The sequence below is a fragment of the Ursus maritimus genome, unplaced genomic scaffold, assembly GCF_017311325.1.
Source record: "Ursus maritimus isolate PB19 unplaced genomic scaffold, ASM1731132v1 scaffold_17, whole genome shotgun sequence".
Taxonomy (NCBI): Eukaryota; Metazoa; Chordata; class Mammalia; order Carnivora; family Ursidae; genus Ursus; species Ursus maritimus.
Genome location: NW_024424119.1, coordinates 56,260,088 through 56,282,459, shown reverse-complemented (window position 1 = coordinate 56,282,459; position 22,372 = coordinate 56,260,088). Strand labels below are relative to the sequence as shown.

The 22,372-nt window shown below is 54.0% G+C and overlaps 1 protein-coding gene across 1 annotated transcript in view; it reads right to left on the bottom strand.

The window, feature by feature from the left end:
- Nucleotides 1-22,372, bottom strand: part of CFAP77 (cilia and flagella associated protein 77) — a 127,143-nt gene that overhangs the window by 26,907 nt on the left and 77,864 nt on the right. The window contains exon 5 of the mRNA XM_040632108.1: nucleotides 1,539-1,644. Coding sequence (XP_040488042.1) covers nucleotides 1,539-1,644 — 106 coding nt within the window. The remainder of the gene's footprint in view (nucleotides 1-1,538; nucleotides 1,645-22,372) is intronic.

Here is a 22,372-nt window from a genome sequence, read left to right as displayed (position 1 = left end):
AGTTAATCTGATCCTTTCTTTCCCCAGTGAGGGAACTGAGGCCCCAACTAAGTTCCCAGCCAGTGCTTGGGGTGGAGCCACTCCCATTAGTGGGGTGCTGTGCTCAACAGGGAGGGGCACTGGCATTGTCTCTAGAGTCAGAAGATATGTCCTCGGGAGCTCCGTTTTCCATGGATTTGTGGCAATCTGAGTTGCCGTGAAATTGCTTCTAATTAAAAAACACGACCGAACTGGAGCTGTAAAGCGGTTTGTAGTGGCAGGGCTCCCTCTGAAACCGGTCGTTACCATAGTGAGTGGACCGTTTCTGAGCCATTAACAAATAAACTAGTCATGGGCTGCTTTTAAAATGTTATTACAACACTCTGCTTTTTAATGAGCTGGTGTCTCCTTCTCTATCAACGCCGAGGACAGCGGGAGGGGCCATGGCGGCCGGCCACGGGCACGGGGAGACCGGCACCCTCTGTCCCTCACTGCCACTCCTGGCCTGTCCCAAAGGCGCCAGGATCCTTGGTAACACTCTTCCGCTCCCCAGTTTGGTTCTAGAACATCTTTGCCCTGTTGCTGAACTCCAGGCTTTCCCGTAATTCTCAGGGGTGGAACCTCGCCATCCAGAAGACCCGAGACGCTGGGGCTGCACACACACCCGCGTCCAGGCCTGGCTCCGATGCCCTTGTCAGTCGCTTAATCCCTCTGAGCCTATGTTTGCCCGTATGAAAATGGAACAAGCGAGACGACCTGATGAGATCCCAGCCTCATGGGGTGCTCAGGAGCTGGAATGCGGGAACACGGGTGCGTGCTCAACCCAGCTCCCTGCCCAGAGCATGGCACAGGGGCAGCCCTGGCTGGACTGCTGCACCAACCAGACACGTGAAAATCGTGCTTCTCGTGAAATCTGTGTAGCGCTATGCGCACGTCCGTCTGGACTGACTGCAGCTCAGACCGTTAGCAACTGGCAGCGCGGAGACACGGTTCTGTCGTCAGCTTCAATTTCCCTGTGTGGGCACCACCTCTCCGAGGCTGTCTCCATGCCCAGGAAATAGGAATAATGCCCACCCCGGGGGCTTTGGTCAAACATAAATGAAACAATGTAGGTGATGTGCAGGCCGGGTTTAGCACGGGGCCTCGTCACTACTCGGAAACAAAATGTACCCCGAAGTGTCACAAAGTGTGCTCTGTATGGCAGCCTGCCTTCTTAGCCTTTTCCTTAGCACAGGGCACGGTTCTGTCTCGGCCGCGTCAGGGTAGTTGAAAATCAGATTTCTGGATGTGTGGCGTCGTGTGGAGGTTTGCGGGAAGGAGTCCCCGGGGTGGAGTCGGAGCCCTGGGTTCGGCTCCAGCCTCCAAGGCACACGGGGCCCCGGCCAGAATCTTCCACTCTCGGGGCCTGAGCAGGGGTTCAGTGCGATCATCACCAGACCTTTTAGCGCAGCACCTAGCAGCTTGTGCACAAATGATGGTCTCAAAGCTTTGTAGGGCCAGCCCCTCCCTCGGCTCCCATCCCAAACGGGGAGCCACTCTGGAGTGGGGGATGCATTTACCTTGTGCTTTTTCTCCAGTTTAATGGCTTTCTGGGTGTCCTTCTGCTCCTGCACCCAAAGCTGCTGGTAGCGGTGCTGCAGCAGGTCAAAGAAGGGGGTGGAAGGCCTGCAGGCAGGAAGCGGGAGAGGCTTGAGGTCTTGGAAGGGCAGCCGCATTCTCTCCACCAAGGACGCCCACCTGACCTTCAGGCAGCACGCTGGGAGATGGTGACAAAGACTCTCCCCAAGAGCAGACCTTAGACGGGCTCCTTGGAACCCTCGTTCCAGCTAGACCTTGCCCTTGGGCCTTGTCTTTGGTCCACTGAAGCCAGTCTTCATGAAGCATCTCTGACGTCAATCCCCCATCCCACCCCCCATCGGTATCTGATCACCTTGGCCTGTCTTTTCCAAGAATCCCACCAGGTCGGTTCAGCAAGCATCGCCCTGCCCTCTCTGCATCCTTCCCTGACCCCCACCCCCTGCTCCCAGGCTATGAGTCCTCACCCGTGCTGTGTTCATACTGGAGCCCCTGCTGTACTAAGTCTGTCTCCTTGTGCAGTAGCACTGCAGGAAATCATTACTGCCTCTGGTTTCTGCCTCTAGTTCTCCTTGACAAGGGTCTCCAGCCTGGGAGAGCACTTACTCTGTGCGGCGTGTTTTGTATGCCGCACCCCTTTGCAACACTGTCAGGTGCTTACCATCCTTATCCCCGTCCCAAGGCATTGGGGAGCGGCAAATGAGACCTGCCCAGAGTAGCTGAATAGGTGACAGGTGACAAGGGCAAGTTCTTCATAGAAGAACCAGAGCTAATGATTGAAGGAGGAAGTGATGGAGCCGAGGGGAAGGGAATCACTAGGGTGCCGCTCACAGCGAAAGAACAGATGGAGGCAATAATCGTCAGTGGCTGCTAAGGCCATTCAGCAGAGAGCTGGTGGGAGACTTTACAATGCGTGGGGCAGGTGAAACAAAAGACCCATTTCTTTATTGTGGGAAAATATATACATAGCATACAATTTACCCACACGATCACCATTTCTGAAAGTGACAAGCAGACATATGCGCCCAAAGTGAGACAGTGGGAGGTACGCAGTACCATCCACCAAATACTCTTTGGGAAGAGAAACCAAAGGACCCCGACGGTCATCAGACTTCTAGATATAAGCACTGTCAAATCGAAATACAGCGCGAGTCACCACGTAACGAGAATTTTTCTAGGAACAACTTGAAAAAGGAACAGGTGGAATTAGCTTTACTAATATATCTTATCCATCTCATTACTAATATAGTTTATTGATCTAATCTAGCCAAAATATTGTCACGCCAACATATAATCCTTTTAAGATATTCATGGGGTGTTCGGAAGATTCAGTTTCGAAATTTCAATTTAAATTAGTCAAAATTAAATAAGAAGGTAAATTTAGCTCCTCAGTGGCACCAGCCGCGTTGCAAGGGCTCAGTAGCCACGTGTAGCCAGTGCCGCCGCATCAGACACACAGCTGTCGGCCTGCCCGCCACGCCTCGCAGGAAGCGCAGGGCCTGGGGAGCGTGCCACGCCCCACCCGCGAGGATGTGGAGTGCCGCGTGCGGGACGTTCTGCAGGACAAGGGACTCGAGCACTTCAGCAAACAAAGGCCCGGTGGGAAGGGAGGAGGAGGAGGTGAAGTAGATTATGGTGACCTAAGACATGCACCCGCCAGGTGCCATCCGTGGACCTCACTCCGATTCTGAGTCAAGCAAACCATCAGTGGGAAGGTATGTTTTGGGAAAGTGAACACTAGCTGAGGTTTGGAAGTTATTTAAGTGTTTCTGTTGGGGATGCATATAGAAGGGCTTGTGGATGGAATGATTGGTTGTTTACAATTTGCTTTAAAAAGGAGCTTCTGCAAACAATAAAATATGATAAAGTAGAGTGAAAACAGACGGCAGGGCACGTCGGTAATGGCTGGGGCTGTGTGATGGGGGCTGGCCGCGGGCGTGTATCATAGTGTCTGCTATACTTTCGTGCGTGTTCGAAATTTTTCATCCTAAGCAAAAAGAAAAAAGAAGAGGAAACAGCGAACCAGGCTTATTGCTTTCCCCTGTCATGTCTTTCTGACCTTGCTTTTGATGGTCCAGTCCTAGCCCGCTTTTCTGCCTCTCACGTCTTATTATTTCCTCACTTCCCTGGGCCAGAGAGTCTCGGATTGTTTGGGTGCATAAGAATCACGTGGGCTCAACCCCCCAGTGGTTCTGAGTTAGGAGTGGGAGGGCGGCCCGAGAAATCACATTTTCAGCAAATAGAGTTCTGATACAGGGGTGTGGCCCTCCAAGTGATGTTTCCATCCTCTTCCCTAGATCCTGTCAGTATGACTTTGTTTGGAAAAAGGGCTCTTGCAGAGATAGTCCGTTTAAGGATCTCGAGATGGATTAATAACTCTGCAGATGCTTTTTAGGGTAGGCCCTGAATCCAGTGACAAGTGTCCTCATACGAGAAACAGAGAAGAGAGGCACAGGGGGGAGAGGAGGAGGCCCGAGGGGCGGGGGGACCAAAGATGACAGCACAGTGATGGGGCCATAAGCCAAGCATACCTGGAGGCAGGAAGAGGCGGGCGGGTTTCTCCACTAAAGCCTCCAGAGGGGGCTCGGCCCTGCCTCCATCTTGCAAACTTCTGGCCTCCAGAACCGTGAAAGAATACGTGTCTGTGGCTTTAAGTCACCAAGTGGTAATTGGTGATGGGGTGGGCTCCCAGGGGAGCTAATACACAAGTGGGCAAACACCAGTAGGAACCGCCCTGTGGATGACGTCTAGAGTAGGTCCTGAGACTGGAAATCAGAGTCTTTCACAGCCGAAGGAACCACAGAGCAGCGTTTTGCACCTGGCGTGTGTGCATGGGTCGCCTGGGGATCTCGTTACGGGCACATTCTGGGTCAGTGGGTGTGGAGTGGTCACAGGTGTTGTGGCCCAGGACCCACACTTTGAGGCTTAAGACTTGGCCCCAGGGGTCTTAGCCCCCGAAGTCCCGAGAGTTGTGGACAGTAACTTCTGAGCAGGGGTCTGCGGGAGGAACCACAGCTTTTCTCATTGCACTTCTAGAAATGCAAGCACCCCAGGAAAGGCTCCAGTGTTCCCCGGTGACCTTATCTCACAAACCAGGGAATGCAGAAATGGCAGTATTAAGAAGAGATGAACCTTGAGCGTCTCTGGCTTAGTGTGTTTTTGTTTGTGGTTTTTTAGAGAGAGGGACAGAGGGAGAGAGAGAATTTTAAGTAGGCTCCACATCCAGCACGGAGCCCACCACCGGGCTCGATCTCGTGACCCTGAGATCAAGACCTGAGCCGAAACCAAGGGTCAGATGCTTAACTGACTGAGCCTCCCAGGCGCCCCTCTGGCTTTGTGTTTGATTTGGCCTGCACGGCAGGCTTAACAGACTTCGAAATTGTCATCAACAGTTAAAAGTTGGGAAATTCTACATTACAAACCACTTTTCCAGGCTGTCTTGAAAATATGCAAGTTCTGACCATGTGGCGTGTATGTAGCAACTACTGGCTGGAACCGCGTGTCACCTGTCACCTCGCCGCACCCCTCTCCCTTCCCTGTTGCCCCTTGACCCGACTAGCTCCGCTCCCTGCGGGACCCCTACAGGCTTTGAGACTTTGTGGCTCCAGAGTTGGACGTAGAGTCGGACAGGAACCTAAACAACCACCCTGTGCCCCCTCCGTCCTCCTGGTGTGGACTGACACCCCAGCAGGCAGACTTCCTGGGCCTGGGCTGAGCGTGGACTCTATTTGAGCTTGGAAATGCCACTTGAGCTCAGAGGTCTCTTTACAGAGCAGCCTGCAGTGCGTCTACAAACAGTGGCTCTTTGTTTTCCGGTTCTCTTACCCCTGTGGTGACTTTTATTGCTTAATTATTACACGCCCCATGCTTCTGAGCAGCCTAATTTATGGCCATGCTTTCTAATGACATGAGATGCGTACCCTCACAGTATCTACCCCAAGAGGCCATTCACAACAGAAGAGCTGTCTTCCCAGCAGCCCCCATTGCATACATCACCAAGAGCCTCACTTCGAGGCCCTTCTGCAGCCTGGGCTGACCGGCTTTGTGTCCTGCTCCGGCCACGGGTTATTACCTGGAGACAGGCAGGGAGGGGCTGGGAGCGGGAGAACAGCTGAGAAGCCTTGGGAGTCACGGCAGCCCCAGCCCGGCTGGCTGAGGGAGATCTGGCAGGTTCTGCCCATTTCTGCTCTGGCTCATTAACTTAGATAAAAGGGGGGGGGCTTGTCGGGACATAAATCGGATCACATCGTCCTTTCCTGTTTTAACCCTAAGCCTAGACTCCAGGCCATGGGCCCCCAAGCCTTTTCCCCCCACCTGGCTCACTCTCAGCTTCTCCTGGTCTCAGCCGTGGGGTCGCCTCCCCAGAGAGCCTGCCTGCCAGGTGCCTGCCACGCACAAGTGCCCCGGGTCATTGGCTTGTCACTGGCCTCGGCCTCTGGATGCCAACACCACCAGGGCAGGAATGATCCGAGTCCAATGTGAGCCGGCACAGCGCCACTCTCGGCAATCACGTGTCGTTGAAAAAGAGGGAAGGCGAGTCAGAGAAAGAAAGGGTATTGTACGTTAGGCTATTTCTTGGAAGGTATAATAAAGGCCGTAAGTTGATGGACGTGGCCGCCCGATGGACAAAGGATAGTCTCAACAGGGAGGCACAGAAATGACTGGACATCGTGGGCAAAAACCCACAAAACAGCTCTCGACCGAAGTCTCATACCTTCCACAAGAGTGAACTCAAAATGGATCATGGATTTCAATATAAATGGAAACCGATTAAACTTTCCGAAGAAAACGCAGGAGAAAATCTTTAGGAGCTCAAGCCAGGCTCCGTGCTGGCTTCTTAGACTTGGCACCAAAAGCATGATCCGTAAGAAAAAACAAAGGTGATAACTCGGACTTCCTCAAAATGAAGAACTTTCGCTCTGTGGAAGGTCCTCTCTAGAAGATGAAAAGACCAGCTACCCAGGCAGGGAAGCGGTCCCTGCAAACCACACATCTGGCCAAGCGCTCCTCCCTAGAATGCGTGGGGATCTCTCAGACTCAACGCGGGAAGCAAACCATTTAGAAAGACATGAAGAGGCGTTTCGTTGGAGGAAGTTCAGATGACCCATAAGGACAGGAGAACATCGGCCACATCCCGGCCATCAGAGACACACCAGTTAAGACCCCGATGACGTTCCACTACACACCTGTTCCCACAGAAATGAGAGATAGCAGATGCGGGCAAGGAGGCAGAGAAACCGAGCCTCCCCTACGTTGCTGGTGGGAATGGGAACTAGCACAGCCGCTCTGGGAAACAGCGCGGCAAGTTCTTAAAAACCTAAACATACGGGGCCGCCTGGCTGGCTCAGTCTGTAGAGCATGCGACTCTTGATCTTGAGGTCGTGAGTTCGAGCCCCACGCCGGGTGTAGAGATGACTTAAAAATAAAATCTTAAAACAAAAAATCAAAGAACCACTAAATGTACACTTGCCATACGGCCCAGCAGCTATATTCCTGGGCGTTTATTCCAGAGAAACGGGAGCTTACATGTATTCAAAAACCTGTGCACGGATGCTTGTAGCAGCTTTATTTGTTATAGCCCCGAACTGGGCACAACCCGAATACCCTCCAGTGGATAAACGGGTAGGTGACCCGGGGTCCGTGCACATGTGCCGCTCTGCTCAGCAGAGAAAAGGATCAGGCTGTCGGAACACACAACTTGGGTGGATCTCAAGGCCATGGTGCCGAGTGGACATGGACAATTGCAAAAGGTCGCCTTCTCTGTGATCTCATGCACTCACATTGTGGAACTTTCCGGGCATTAGGGAGTGGGGGGCGTCACTGCGGGGTAGGTGAGGGAGATCTTTGAGGTGGTGGGGCAGTTCTGTCTCTCGACTGTGCTACACAGATCTGCACCCCCCCCCCCCGAGCGCGTGTGGAAGCAATCAGGTCTGTGTGTCGTTCCAACGCCACGGCTTTAGTTTTGACCTTGCAGGTCGCTGTGTAAGATTTTATCCCTGGGGAGAGCTGCGTGAAGAGAACACAGGAGCTCTCTGTACCCTCTCTACAACTTCCTGTGAGTCCAGAGTTCTTTCAGAGCACAGTATTGTTACAGTGCAATCAAGCATGTTAGAGGAAAGGCTGGAACAGGTTCCTTCCTCCTTTATGGGAAAGTATCGTAAAACTCCTGTCGCGCAAAGAGGCAAACGAAGAGTGTGGGGGCCCCGCAATGTCGGGCAGAGTTGAAGACAGGGTTTGTCGGACAGTGTTTTCAAGCCTGAGTTTTCTGTAATTTGTGGTCTGTGGTACGCGTCAGCTTACTTACATTTGTAATCTGTCCACTTTTCTTGGTCTAATGAGGTGTTAAGTTTTGAGCCCAAATTTGTATTCATGATTTTGAATTCTTTTGCTCAAAGAGGGCCCCAAACTTGAATACGTTCCCAGTTGTACAAAACCTGGAGCTGCCCCCGAGTGCAAGTAAGATCTTATTTTAATTGTAAGAGGATAGTATGTATAACTTTCTGCTAATGCATGTGAAAACCCAAACAAAATGGGTGATTGCACTAGGGCAATATAAAAGCTCAAAGTTGATCGAAGCGTAAGACGTTAACAGAGCCTTGAGCACTGGGCCCGGGGATCCGAACACATCAGCTCTCACAACCTCGCCTTAGACAGTATTCCAGGGCCTTCCAGATTGTTCCTAAGAAAGCTTCCCAAATCATTTTTTAAAGCATGTTTTTAAAGATTTTGTCTATTCATTTGAGGGGGAGAGAGAGCGAGAGCACAAGCAGGGGAAAGGCAGGCAGAGGGAGAGGGAGAAGCAGTCTCCCTGCTGAGCAGGGAGCCCGGATGCAGGGCTCGATCCCAGGACCCTGGGATCATGACCTGAGCTGAAAGCAGACGCTTAACCATCTGAGCCACTCAGGCTCCCTGAAAGCTTCCCAAATCAATTATCACCCCAAACTAACTGGGGCCTTGCTGTCAGCCCTCCACCAGCCCCCGAGCCTAGGGGGAGGTGAGTGGGTCACTCAGGGCAGCTCAATCCCTGCCCCTTCCCACTGAGCTTCCAGCCAGGGGGGAGAGAAACTTTTCTCCCAGTGAAGCCAGAGGTTTTGATTCTTACATCCGGCTGGACATCTTAACTAGCGCCCTGGAATGTCTCTTGTGCTGGATGTGAGCAGAAAAACCGAGGTCATCTGAGATTTCACCAGGGAAAGGAGCCAAGGAAGAAGCTGACCCTCAGAGCAGGTTTGAACAGAACATGGGATGTTCTAGAATTCCCCTGTGGCTCCCACTGGTTCACTATGCCGGTCATAGTTACAAAAGTGACAGCATCTTTAGTAGGAAATATTATACAGCTGCCAAAAAGAATGGAGTGGCCATATGTGTAATGGCCCAGAAAGATCTCCGAGACCTCTGTAAAATGTGAAAACACAAGTCCGGGGGAGAAAGAGCCGTACACGTACACCTGCATCCACACAGGTGTGGACAGGTGGAGAAAAGCCTGGAAGGAAGCCTGCCGACGATGGCCCCGGGCTTGGAGGGCAGGCACAGGGCGTGGGGCAAGAGAGCCCATCCCCTCTGGTCTGCTTACTGGTTATAGGACTCTTTTGCAATGAATAAAACAAAAAACAAGACAGGAAGGATGGAAGGAGGGAGGGAGGGAAAGAGGAGGAAAGGAAGGGAGGGAAGGAGGGAGGGAATTCCAAGTCTGAGAGGTCCTGTGATCCAGCTGGGACCACCCAGCCAGTGATGGGGGTAACAGATCCAAGCCCCCCAGTCCCCACCCCTGAGAACATCAGACCAGAGCTCACAGCAGCTCCCCACAAGCAGCCGAGGGTGCCCAGACCTTCAGGGTCAGAGCCCAGCCCTGCCTGGTTGCCGTCAGGGAGTTTTATTAGCATTTTCCCAGGTACTCGGCCCTTCAAGCGAGCATCTTCCAGAGGCATTTCCTTGTTTTCTCCTGCAACTCCTTTTTGCTGCTACCTTAAAACATGTTCAGCTTTTTTTCTTTTGAAACAAGTGTGATTCGTTATAATAATAATAATTTTAAAAAGGGCATTTTTCTCCCACCCCAAAATGAATGATTTTTGCCACGGGCGCAGGAGCCGCTGTGGTCACAATTACAGCTATCCTATCTGCAGCTTACATTTAAGAAGCTGGAGGGGGTGCGCACTTAATTATTTATCCTCACTAAATGAGGTGGGAGAGGTGGGAGTGGGGAAGCCAAAGCCCAGAGAGGTCAAATGGCTGATCCAGGGTCACACAGCACATTCCACCAGCAAAGCCTGGACTCCTACCCTCGGGCTACAGCCACGAGCATGCCAATCGATTTATACCGAGACTGGAGTCTGCCAGGGAGCCAACTGCAGACGGAGGCCAGACCCAGGGGGCCTGGCTGCTCTCAGATAGGACCCCCGACCTTCCCAGACACTTGCTCTCTCACCAGGCTCTGTAACAGCGCCCAGCCCGGGTCCACACAGGAGCCGAGGCTTTTTCAACAATGCACATCTGATCCTATCTTCTCAACACCCACTCTTGCCTTCTCATTGCCCTCGCAGCGTTTTCAAGGGCTCTGTGCGCTCTCCCGGACCACATCCTGCCTCCTCCCAGACCAGTACCCACTGGGATACCCCGTTTCATCTTCCAGTCTCAGCTTAAATGAGACGCCCCCACCACCACCGACTCGCTCCACCATCCCTCCTGAGACCTCCCATAGCTCTGCAGGAGACTTTGCTGTCCCTGCACTTTGCACCCATAAAAGTCTTTTTGACGTTTTTTACAGCAACTAGTTCAGTGCCCACCTGTCCCAGCTCTAAGCTCCGTGGAACAGGGGTCAAGGCTGGATTGTTCTCTGTGCACCTCCCAGCCTGGACAGCCAGCCTGCGTTTAGTAAGTAAGCCCAGTGGCTCCAGATCCCACTCCCTCTCCCTAGAAGGAACCCCCTCCCTGAGGATAGCTTTCCGCCTGCACTGCAATGTCCAAGAGGAGGTCTTTGGAAGAAATTAGCTTTTCCTAGTGATGGGGGCACTTCCATGCTGCAGAAAAGGTGCAGATACAGAAGTCCTGGATCCCAAAACGGGCAGCGATGGTGGTCCTCCCAGAACAGAGGGCCCGGTCAGGACAGGTGGCACAGGGCAGCAGCCCCTCCCTGAGGATGTTTAGTCTAGAGGCCTCTGGCTGGGGGAGGGAGGTGGTGCTCTGAGAGCCCGCCCGGCGGGGGGAATCTGGGACTCTCAGACCCATTCCCTATGAATCTTAAAAACCACTGGAAAGCGATTGGGGCTTGTGAAAACCTGTGCTTCCACATGATATTGGAGGGGTCCCCAGAGCACAGGGATTGGGACGTGAGGGTGGGGGTGGCTCGGAAGCTCTTCAAAGAGCAGAGAGGAGCAGGGGGCTGGCCATGCGCAAGCGTCTAGGGAGGGGGTCCTGGGCCAGGAAGGCAGGAGGCATGGAACCAGGTCCACCCTGGAGCTGGGGAGCTTGGTCCTGGCGGGGGTCCTCCTGGAGGCAGGGAGAGGACTGTCTGCAAAGGGGTTCTGGGGACTTTGGGGGTCATGGAAATGTGCTGTATTTTCATTGAATACCCCGGTATCTAAATTTTTTTAAGTAATCTTTACACCCACTGTGGGGCTCGAACTCACGACCTTGAGATCGGGAGTTAGATGCTGAGCCAGCCAGGTGCCCCTACCCCCAAGGTGTATAAATTGGTCAAAACTCATCAAGTTGTACACGAACCATTTCAGTGTCTAAAAATTACACCCCAATAATGTTTTAAGAGAAAAAACTAAGAAGACAGATTGAGGAGAAAATGGCCAAGGCAGGAGCCCTAAGAGAGGAAAGGGTTGGTGAAGGTACTGGGGAGCTACGGATGGTTTCTGAGCAAGAGGAGAGAGGATGGAGCATGGTGACAGCCACACTTCAAAACTGTTGCTGTGTTGGAGGGGTGAATTAGGCTGGGATGGGGGCGGCGTAGGATTTGAGGACCCAGGCCATTCCAGGGGAGGAAGGGCTACGCATCCTATGAAGGAGCTCAGCCCTGCGTCCACTTTCTCATTTGTCCACTCCCCCATCTGACCCTCCCAGGAGCATGGACAGGCTCCCCCTCAGGGGCTGGGCTCTCTGAAATGCAGGGACATGCTCTCGGCACTCTGCAGCAAAAATAATGACAATCATCACAGCACACACTTCCTGACTACTTCCTCAATCCTGAGGACATCAGCTCCAGAGACAGATTGATTGATTGATTGTTTGATTGATTGATTGATTGATTGATTTGAGAGGGAGGGAGGAGAGGAACAGGGGAGAGGGACAAGCAGATTCCACACTGAGCGCAGAGCCCGATACAGGGCTCAATCTCACAACATTAATATTCTCATTCTAAGACGGGAAATCTGAGGCCAGAGAAGGTCACTGTCTTGCCCAAGACCACACAGCCAGGGAGTGTGGCATTTGCGTGGGGAGTTTGTGGGCGTATCCACCTGCAGCCCTGCCCCCTGCAGGAACTTAATTCAGCAAGGGCCTGGGAGGAGGAATGTCCTCTCTGAGCCTTTTGATGGATCTTTGAGGATGAGCAGAAGGTGGTGGGAGTGGGGAGGTGAAGCAAGGGGACTCCACAGGGAATCCCATCAGGCTGGCACTGTGCCTCCCTGCCCTGCACTGGCCCAATGGGCATCGGAGACTAATAGCCCGTCAGAAACGCCTCTCGTTTTAATGAGCACTTACTATACCAAGCCCGCTGTCGAGCACTCCTGCTGCAGTCCCACTGATTCCTCATGACTCCAAAAGTGATGGGAAACATTCCCGCTTTCACATAGGGAAGCTGAGGCTCAGGGTTTGCTCACGGACACACAGCAGGCAAGTGCCAGAGCTGGGGGACCCCACCCAGGTTCCCCATCCCGGTTCCCCATCTCGGTTCCCCTCCAGGTTCCCCTGGCTCTAATAAGTCTGCCTCCTCACAGTTGGGCTGTGCACTCGGTGACCCCAAAGGGGGCGAGAGATCCAGTGGTCGCTGTCCAGTGGCCTGTCCGGTGGCCTCGCCGCTGGTCCTGCTCTGTGCCCAGGCGGTAAAGCTGTGTTTTCCGTCTGACAGTGCTTCCTCTATGGAGAGAAGGCCAATGGGTCCTGAGCCCGGGCAGCCCCATCCTGGGGAGCCTTGGGCCCTCGCGCACAGTCGCGAGGATTTCCGCGCACCCTTTCCAGTGTGTCTGAGCAGTGCCCTTCAGTGACAAATTGCTTGCCCATAACCTGGCAGGAACCTCTCGGAGAAGTTCCTCACCACCCTGACGTTTTTGCTAACAACAAAACCGTGTCAAAACTAAGTCTAATAAAGCGGAAAATGGGGAATAAAATGAAATGAAATCAGCTCTACTCGGGGTAGGCCTGCAAGAAACTTCAAATTAGTTCAATCCAATCCATCTTCGCTGCTTCGCGATTGATACCCCAGACCAGGGGTTGATCTCGGATGAAGGCACCAGGGACGAGCAAGGGAAATGGAAATTATCATTTGCAAACATTAGGCTGACACTTTGTGCGTGCGGGGGATGAGGGCTGACAGCTCTGATTTGCTGGCGCGGCTCCTCTCTGCCAAAGAGCGCTCTGTGGATTAGGGGGCCCCTTTCATGGCAACCCATCTTCATCTTCGCTGCTCATTAAAACTTCGTGGAGCTGGAGAAGTTGGCGGAAGAGAGGAAGCTGCAGGAACCTTCTGAGGGACTTCAGGTACACATTTGTTGAAAGGTGTTTGAGAAGGGAGCCTTGGGTCTGACAAACTGGATTTTAGTACGGCTCTCCGTTCACAGCGGGCTAAAATAATTGGTCATCAGTGACTACTAATTCGGTTTAGTAGCCAGAGGCAATTTTTTTCTTCCTGGAAAATCAATGACAGCACGGAGGTCTGTTCAACGTGATTCCGCTCAAAACTGGTCCTTATTTGGCGCTTGAAGCTTTTCCAGTGGAGACAGCTATTTTGTTAAAATAAAATTAAAATCCATCTCTAATATGCCAGTGGTCTGCTGCTCCCAGGGGGCGGGCAAGGCACTGGCACCAGCCCCCTGCACAGCCCCGGAGGCCGGGAGGAGTAGACAGTTGCCTCCAGGATGGGCCACGGCCAAGGACCGCGGAAGGTCTGGTTTTGGAGGAGGGAGAAGGCTGGAGGGTTGGGCTTCTGTCAGAGGCTCTAAATCAAAACCGAGCCCACGAGGGACAGCCAACAGTGACACCGTCTAAGGAGCCCCAGCTCCGGGCGCATCGGCTGGGGTGCTCCTCCTGCCCCGTGGGGCTTGCGTGCTCAGCACGGAGCAGCGCGCTTCGGGGCTCGGGCATCTTCCCTTCTCCTCCGCACCCGAGGCTTCCTGAACGGGCCCCTGTGTCTGACAGCCAAGTGACTTCAGTGACCGTCTGCTGAGCCCTTGGCTCGTGCCTACAGCAGCCCTGCCGTTTCTTCTAATAAGTGCTCCTGGCTAACTTTGCCTCCACGGTACCAAAGCCGCAGCTAAATCCATTTTTTTTTTTACATTAAAATTTTTATTGAGATCGTTGCAGATGTCACGAGCAGTTGTAAGAAACAAAACAGAGAGATTCCCATGTTCCTTTTACCCCAGTTCCCTCAATGGTAACTTCTTACAAAACTAAAGAACAAAACCACCGCTGGGGTATCGGCCCTGAGACGGCCCACCCACCTCATTGAGCTCTCCCCGCATTTACTCGTATTCGTTTATGTATTTATTTCTACGCAATGTCGTCACACGCAGAGGTTCACGGGCCCACCGCACAGTCAAGATACACAACAGTTCCGTCACCCCAGGCCCCTGCGAGGGCACCTGACCACCATGCCCCCTCCCTCCCACGCTGCACCATGTGCCTGGGATGGCTCCGTGTCACCCTCTCAAGCACCCCACGGAGAGAGAGGACCTGCGACTACAATCACTCCCCATTTGACTCACGAGCAAACCGGTTGACGAGGAACTAGTGTGAATGATATCGAACGATCGGTGCGGTTCAAGTAGAGGAAGTGGGCTGCTCGGGACCCGGATTTGGGGGACCTGAACCAATGTGGTTGCAAAGAGCAGTCTCCAGGCCGTGCTGGCTCGCACACCAGCTTAGTGTGGTCTGTAGCGTTCAAAGTCTCTCTGCTACCAATATATATATATTTAAATCAGAACTCACGTAAAACTCCAAATGTCTGGCTTTCCTTAGTGAGGCATCAGATCGGCTGTTAGGGCAACGTGGGGCCCCCATTCCCACGGGTCAGTAACTGGCTGGAGCTGCAGCCCTTCGACCAGGCGTGTGCCCGACTGTGACACAGACCCCACCATCCCCTACTGCCCCGCACCGCGCCGGCTTCCCGCTTCTGCCTGCCGGGCCTCTGCGGGCGTGGGAAACTCTACCCCCGCTCTGCGCCCCTGGAATCACGGTAACACGTGGTGACAATACTTGGTGTCTGTCTTTTCAAGAGCTCCAAGGGCTCTTTACCGATGAACTCACACCATGTCTTCTGACGCAGGAGGCCATGGTCTTGACCCCACTTACAGACGGGGAAGTGGAGGCCTGCAGAGAGTGTGAGCTCGAGATCCCTCAGCGTGGGAGCTGGAGAGTGCTGTGCGGAGTCTGGGGTCTTCAGGAGTCACGGCCAGTTTTCCATCCTCTCCCCACCTCTGTTACTGCTCCCTCAGGAAGAGGTGGGAGAAGAGAGGAAACTCGCTCCAAGGAGGGAGGGTTTGATCAGGCCCGAAGGGGAAAAGCAGGACCAACCTGTCCCTTGGCCCAGGAGGCGTGACGCCTAGGCCCTAGGACAGTTAGGGACCCATGGAAATGTTTTGATTTCTTCTAAAATCAGCGCAGCCATTAAATATTTTAGATTATTATAATATATAATATAATATTAAATTTTGTGGCAGTCGGGGCTCATGGAGGCAAGAGTGCCCAGGGGCTCGCAGAGGTCACCCTCTCGCCAGCTGCCTGGAGTGGGAAGACACAGGCCTGGGCCTGCGTCCAAAGCTGCGTTTCAATCCTGTGGGGGCCAGAGGTCCTCAATCTTGAGGACAAACAAGAGTCACCCCGACAGCTTATCCCAGGTCGAGCGGCCTGAGCCCCATCATCAGACTTTCTGACTCACCAGGCCTGGGGCCCAGGCCCCTGCATTTCAGCAAGGCTGCAGCCCCCACCCCCTGGGGGGCCTGGCCCACGTGGTCCCCGGCACCCTTTGGGGGGTCCAGCTCTGAGCCTTTCCCGTACAGAGGACCTTCCAACCTGGCGGCCCCCAGCACCTCTGTGGGGTGGGCGGCGGGTCAGCTCTGGCCCCCGGGGGCCCCTGCAGCTCCGACACCGCTCCTCACCCCCACCGCCTTGTTCCTAATTGTCCCCCTTGGCCCGAGGGCCTGTCTTTTCTAACTCGCCTGGAGGAAGGGGCGGTAATTGAGGTGCTGCTCTCCCTGGCAGGACTCTTAGAGCTAATTAGAGAAGAGGACCTCTGGGCTTGTGGTTATTTTTTAATTGTTTGTGGATCCAACATAAAAGCTAATGACAGAGGAGGGAGGCTTAGTTAGCAGTGCGCGCCTGACTTCTAAATTTGTCTAAGAGGTCATTTGCAATTTGTTAACATTTTTCACAAGGGTGAAGTCAATTAGCAGTTTCCCCACACAGGCGCCCAGAGGCGGGCGGCGGCAGGATGGACAGCAGAGCCGGACGGGCTTTTCGGAAGCTTCTCTCAACCCTGAGGGCCTGCACCTGAAACTTGGGAGCTCCCCCTGTGCACCTGTAACGCACCCCCCCCCCCCCGCCATTCCGCTCCAGGCACGGCTGGAGCTTGAGCCCCTCTCGGGGGAGAAGGCCCAGCAAAGCCAATGGACACGACTGGGGACACAACGCCTTGTAGACCACTCAGGCGTCCGCTGTGCAGGGGTCCTGGCATCTGGGGACAAAGTGAGTAGCAGATGGGGCCTCCCTGCCCCGTGGGGGTGGCAGAGAGGGCGCCAGCATCTGGCAGAAGCTGAGGAGGGCCCCCTTCAGCCCCACAACTCCGCCCGTGGACTCGACCCTGAGGAATCTCTCACACAGGGAATGAGGAGCCACCTGGATGTCCAGCGATGAGAGACGAATACACCCACCCAGGGGACCAGGGTGACATTTGCAAAGGTGTAGAGTGAAAACAGCAAGTCGCCATGCAAAGGGATTTATGTGTTCTGAAGCCACACGAACAAATTAATACGCGTTATTTATGGCCTCTAACGGTGTAGCGAAGACGGGAAAACCTGGATGGAAAGGATGTGTATTCCAACCTCAGACTGGCCTCTGGGAGCAGAGGGAAGGGCGTGGGGCTAGGAAGGGCTGAGAAGGGGCTTCAAGCTGTATTTGTTCTATTTTATTTTTTTAATAAGGGCTCGGGCGCAAATACAGCCAGGGGATAAACTTCGTGAAATCCGAGTGGCAGGTTCATGGACTTAGGAAGCTTCCAAACTTCTCTGGGGTTTTGGAGAGTTTCCTAATAAACACAGAGGAAAGGCGTGGCGGAACGTTTGTTCCTCCGGAAAGCGGGGGTGCGATCATCTTTTGGCTGATCAAAATTTTGACTGAATGCAAACGCTTCCTTATTTTCCACAAACACAAGACAGGCAACGTGTAACAAGACGCCAGGAGCAGGCATCCCAAAGCAATAATTCAGCTATCAATAAAGCAGTTTCCCCAAAACCCCACGGTGCCTGAAATGTAGGGCCTTCTGACTTTGTGGTAAGACGCCCTGATTATTATAGTGGGGTGAATAGTGGGTGCCCCCCAACAAGGATATGTCCTCCTAACCCCCAGAGCCCACGAATGTGACCTGATTTCAAAAAGCAGGCTTTGCAGGTGTAACTAGTTTGGGGATCTTGAGGTCAGCTCATCCTGGATTATTGGGGTGCGCCCTGAATCCAGTGACATGTGTAATTATTGGAGACAAAGGAGAGAGACCCAGACACACAGAGAAGAGGCCGTGTGAGCACAGAGCTGAGACTGCAGGAGTCAGCCCAGGAGCGCCCGGGGCCACCAGAGGTTGACGGAGGCAGGGGGGTTCTCGCCTAGAACCTTCGGGGAGAAGGGGGGCCCTGTGACAGTTTGAGTTTGGATTTCTGGCTCCACATTAGGAGAGAATTTATTTCTGTTGTGTGAAGGCACTAAGTTCGTGGTGATTTGTGACGGAAGCCCCAGGACAAGCTTAGCGCCCGACAGGTCCAAGCCCAGGGAAGAGCTGCACATCTCCTGTGTCGGCTGCTTCCAGGTTGGGGATGGATCATAAGCAAGCCAGCTCTTCTTTTCCATGCAGTGAGGTAACAAGCATGTATTGAGCACCTACTGCATGCCAGGCCGTGCTAGGCACTGGGGACACAGCAGTGAGCAAACCAGGCAGGGCCCAGGATCTCCCTGTGCCGTCTCCCGCCCTCCGCCGTCTCCCGCCCTCCGCCCCCCACCCCAGAAGCAGCGTGCACTGCGTCGCCGTGTTTCATTTTGTGTCCTGCTTCCTCTCGGTGTCCCGAACACCCGGCGTGACGCCCGGCACAGGCGGGCACCAGGTGAGCACGCAGAACAGGACAGAAGTGACAGGTAGGACCTTTGAGGTCAAACCCCACTCTCCGGCCACGCGATCATAGACAAGTGTCTCTGGGCCTCAGTTTCCCCATCTGTAGAAAGAATGTTGCTACTAGAGGGTCATTCTGAAGGTCAGGGAAAAGGCTGTGCACGAGGGCCCATCCCCAAACCTGGCTTCCGGAGCTAACGAAACGGATGCTGGTATTATTATTTATCGAATCTGGTGCGGGCGCCCAGGGGGCGCATGAAAGGCCCCCTGCATCTGGCCTCCAAAGGGAAAGGGACTGAGTTGGCCCCTGAGCGCAACATGTTCAGCAACACGCTTTACACTATGAATTCTTTTGCGTGGGGGTCTTGCATGGCAGCAGGGTAGGGGGCTGTGTTAGGCGCGAAGCCTGGTTCTCCCCACAGGACCAGCTCCTCCGTGCCCCACGTCAGAGGGGCAGAGCCAGCTGCAGCCCAGAAACCCTCCAGCTGTGTCAAGGCCGGGGCTGCGGAGGCCGGGGCGCCAGGCCCACTCCCACGCTTTGCCCACCGACGCAGCAGGTGAGGCCCGGGTCTGGAAAAATCAGAAGCGGGAGAGCGGGAGCTGGGGAGGCCCCGAGGGGGAGCAGCCTGCGGCCTCGTTAGCGCTGACCCTGGCACCGAGCCGCTCCTGATGGATGGGGTTCGGGAGGGCCAGGCCCCAGGGGAGCACGGCCCTATCCATTATGGGCCCATCAGCGCCTCCCTGAGCCCTCCCTGCTCCGAATGCCGGAGCCTCGGGCCGGGAATAAATCTCTGTCTGGGCCACAGGAGAGTGGAGGGGGAAAAAGGCAAAGCATGAAAAATGTCTCGTTCCTGGCTCTGGCAACAAAGCCGCCTTGGAGGAAGGAGTGAGCAGGAGTTTGGGGAGGTGGGAGAGGATGCAGCAGGAGCAGCTGGGCAGGGGTCCCAGAGAGGAAGGGGGAGAGGATGGGCCCCCCCACCTCCTCCCAGCTACTCCCCCTTCCTGGGCCTCTTTTAACAAAAAGCCATCCAGGTCAGGTCCATGGAAGCAGGCTGCCCCTGGGGAGGGGCCCCCTGTCGGATCCAGCGTGGGGTGTCCCAGGACCCGGCCTGGCAGTGAGGTGTAGGTCTGGGGTGCCGCCAACACCTCCGCGAGCATGAGGGTCCTAGAGTAAACTGCCTGGACCTGAACCCCCCAAGCTTCCACGATCACCTGTGAGCTCTTGCTGCAGGGACATAACCTCTCCCTGCCTCCATTTCCTTGTGGGAGGTGGCGGGCTGCAGGGAGGAGATACTGAGTCACTCTGCGGAAGGCTGGGTCCCCGCTAAGCGCTCGCCAGCACCAGCCGCTGATTGCTGCAGTCTCGTTCGCGGAGGCCGTACCATGGCCAAGGACTCGCCTGGACACAGGCGGCCTTGTGGACGGGGCTCAGGATGAGAAATGATTTCCTCGCCCAGGCTCTGGCTCTGCCCCCTGGAAACAGGCAGGCTGCAGGTGTGGACAGCGGCTCTGGAAGGAGACGTCGCTCAGATCCTGGCTCTGTCACTGACTGGCCGTGTGGCCCTGGGCAAGTGCCTCTCCGAGCCTCAGTCTTCTCATCTATAAAATGGAGATGATAGTCCCTCCCTGATAGAGTTGTCGGGATTTAACGGAATGATGCACTGGTCCGCTGTTGAGCAAGGGCTCTGCCGCAGGAACCACCAGTCCTGCTCTGCAAACACACACACCGGTCCTCGTTTTGTTCTCTCGAGGCTCTGAGAACAAAGCCGCTCCACTGTCCTTGTTTGGTGTCATGTTCTTCGTACATAGTGGTTTCTCCTCCTTCCTGCTGTCTCTGGGCCTCCCCTAAAAGTATGGTGCCTCATATTTTTTAAGTTGATGCTACAGTGTGACCTGAGCAGCAGAAGAGTAGGAAGGTCACCTCCCTTGTTCTGGACTTGCTACCTCTAGTAATGAGGCCAAGGGACACATTCACTCTTTGAGGCAGCATGGCCACAATATTGATTCATAACATCAACCACAGGGGAGCAGAGCAGAGCCTGTTAAATGACACAGGACTCTGGTTTTATCATGTCCTCTCTGGTCTCAAATGGACTGTGTATGTTCACTTTCAATAACTCTGTCTCAAAGCCCTCAAAGGCCCTGAACCATATTTCTCAACAAATACTTATTGAGTGCCTACTGTGTACTAGGCTCTGATGATGTGGCAGTGGACAAAACTGACGTTGTCCCTGGCCTCCAGGACCAGCGTGTCCAGGAAAGCAGAGAACTATTCACTGCCAGTATCCAGAGCAGGTCGGCCGGGTGTCTAGGCCAGCAGGATGTGCGTGCTGGGCGCGGGGGACCTTGCGAGATCCACATGCTCCCCCTTGTGGTCAGGCCGGTTTCATTCAGCCGGCATTCAGGCCACCAGTAAATCTGGAGTTGGTCTCCCCATTCAGAAACTGTCTTGGATCCCCGGGACAGGCGTCCGGGAAGGGGTTTATTATTATTTTATGGGAGTTTGGGTGGGCGGCTTGGATTTTGGCCGTCAGCTCAGGGAGAAACAAAATAACCCAGAGTGATTGATGGGTCCATTGTAAATTTGTAAAATAAATCAGCTTGGCAGGAAGATTCAAAAAACCTGTCAGGCAGCAAACATTTTTTAACAGCCTGTAAAATTTCCTCCATCCTTCACATTTGTCAATGTCAGGCTGATGCTGCGTCTGATAGCTGGGCGGGCAGCAGCGCAGACAGAGGGTGGGCTGGTAGCATTTCCTACCTTTCTTGTGCTTCTCCTTTCTCCATGGTCTGAATGCGTTCAGCGCCAGGATGGGGGGTGGGTCTGGACTAGACGAATTGGTGAATGAACCAGGTTTTCTGCCGAAGTTGCACATCGCTACCGGCTTCACATTCAGATTCCAAAGTGGCCACTTGTTTGTGGGTTCATTGGACAAGTGTTTACTGAGGACCTCTACAGCAAGGGCACTGTGGTCAGCACCGGGGATGCTGAGGTGCGCAAAGCATGCTGGGAGCATCCAGTGCAGTGACAGTTCTGTGTCTCCCATCAAGGAGTTTGTCTATCGGGAAGTGGGGAGCCACCAAAGGGGAAGGGAAGAGAAAGGGCACATCGGAAGGGAGGCTCATTGTGTTCAGAGTAAGTTTAAAGCTTTAAGAAAAATATAGACAGAATGGTCTTCCACTCTCTCTGTATATGGGTATAATCAGATTCTGTCTCCGTCCCCCTCTAGTGCAGAGGACGCTTGGGTAACATCTCCACCCGTGTCACCTCCATCCTTGTGTTTGCTAGGCAGGTAGGGCAGGGCCACGGTCACCATCACAAGTGTTCAGACCAGACCAATCCCTATCGCAGAGCAGAGCAGCCAGGGGCAAATAACTTCACCTCTCTGACCCTCTGTCTCTTTTTCTATAAGATGGGATGTGAGAGTCCCAACCTGGCACTCACTGAGCTGTTCGGAGTTATTTAAGGAGAGGGTGCCTCGGAGGCGCTCAGGCCTGACGTGTAATTATAACAACAATACATAGCTGTCCTTATGAGTTCAGAGCAGGGGCCTACCGCCTTTCATCTGGCCCATGCCGTAAACAGACGTGCAGGGGGGGTTGTTTGCTTCTCGGCTGAGTGATGGATCTTCCTGCTAGCATCCTTGCCTTGCATGTGGCATGAGGCTCCCAGGCAGGATAGTGGCAGAGCCTGGGTGCCCAGAATCTGCCAGGAGCTCCAGCTGCTGCCCCGCACCTGCCGCTCCTCCCCTCCCCGCCTCCCTGACTCATCATAATCGACAATGCTGGACCAATTAGGAGTAGTAACAATTAAGATGTGCGGAGGGCATGTGAACATTTGCAAACACTTATTAAAATGCATCAATAATTAAGTGCTTCTTTAATAGTTACATTTCTGGCCTCCAGACATATCTGTTTATGAACCTTGGGTCGCAGCATGCTTGGAGATCTGTGTTACAGCCCTACACGCGGGTAATGAGAATTTAAAATCCTTCCCTGACTTGAAGTCTGAGATTTGACAGTGAGATGGTAGAGCGGATAATGCACGGGCTCTCTCCAGCCGCCTGATCCTAGAGGTGTGGTCTTCAAGCCGGCCAGCCAGACGGGGTACAAATCCTGCTCTGCCACCTTGCAGCCAGAAGCTGCACCCCCATTCCTGGCCGGAGAAGCGAATACCTGCCTCATAGGATTGATATCAGCATTAGCAATTCCACGCACCAAAGTCCTGCCACGTAAACTCAGTCCAGAGCAGCCTCTTTCAGTGGTGGCCCCTACCTCTTTCGGAGG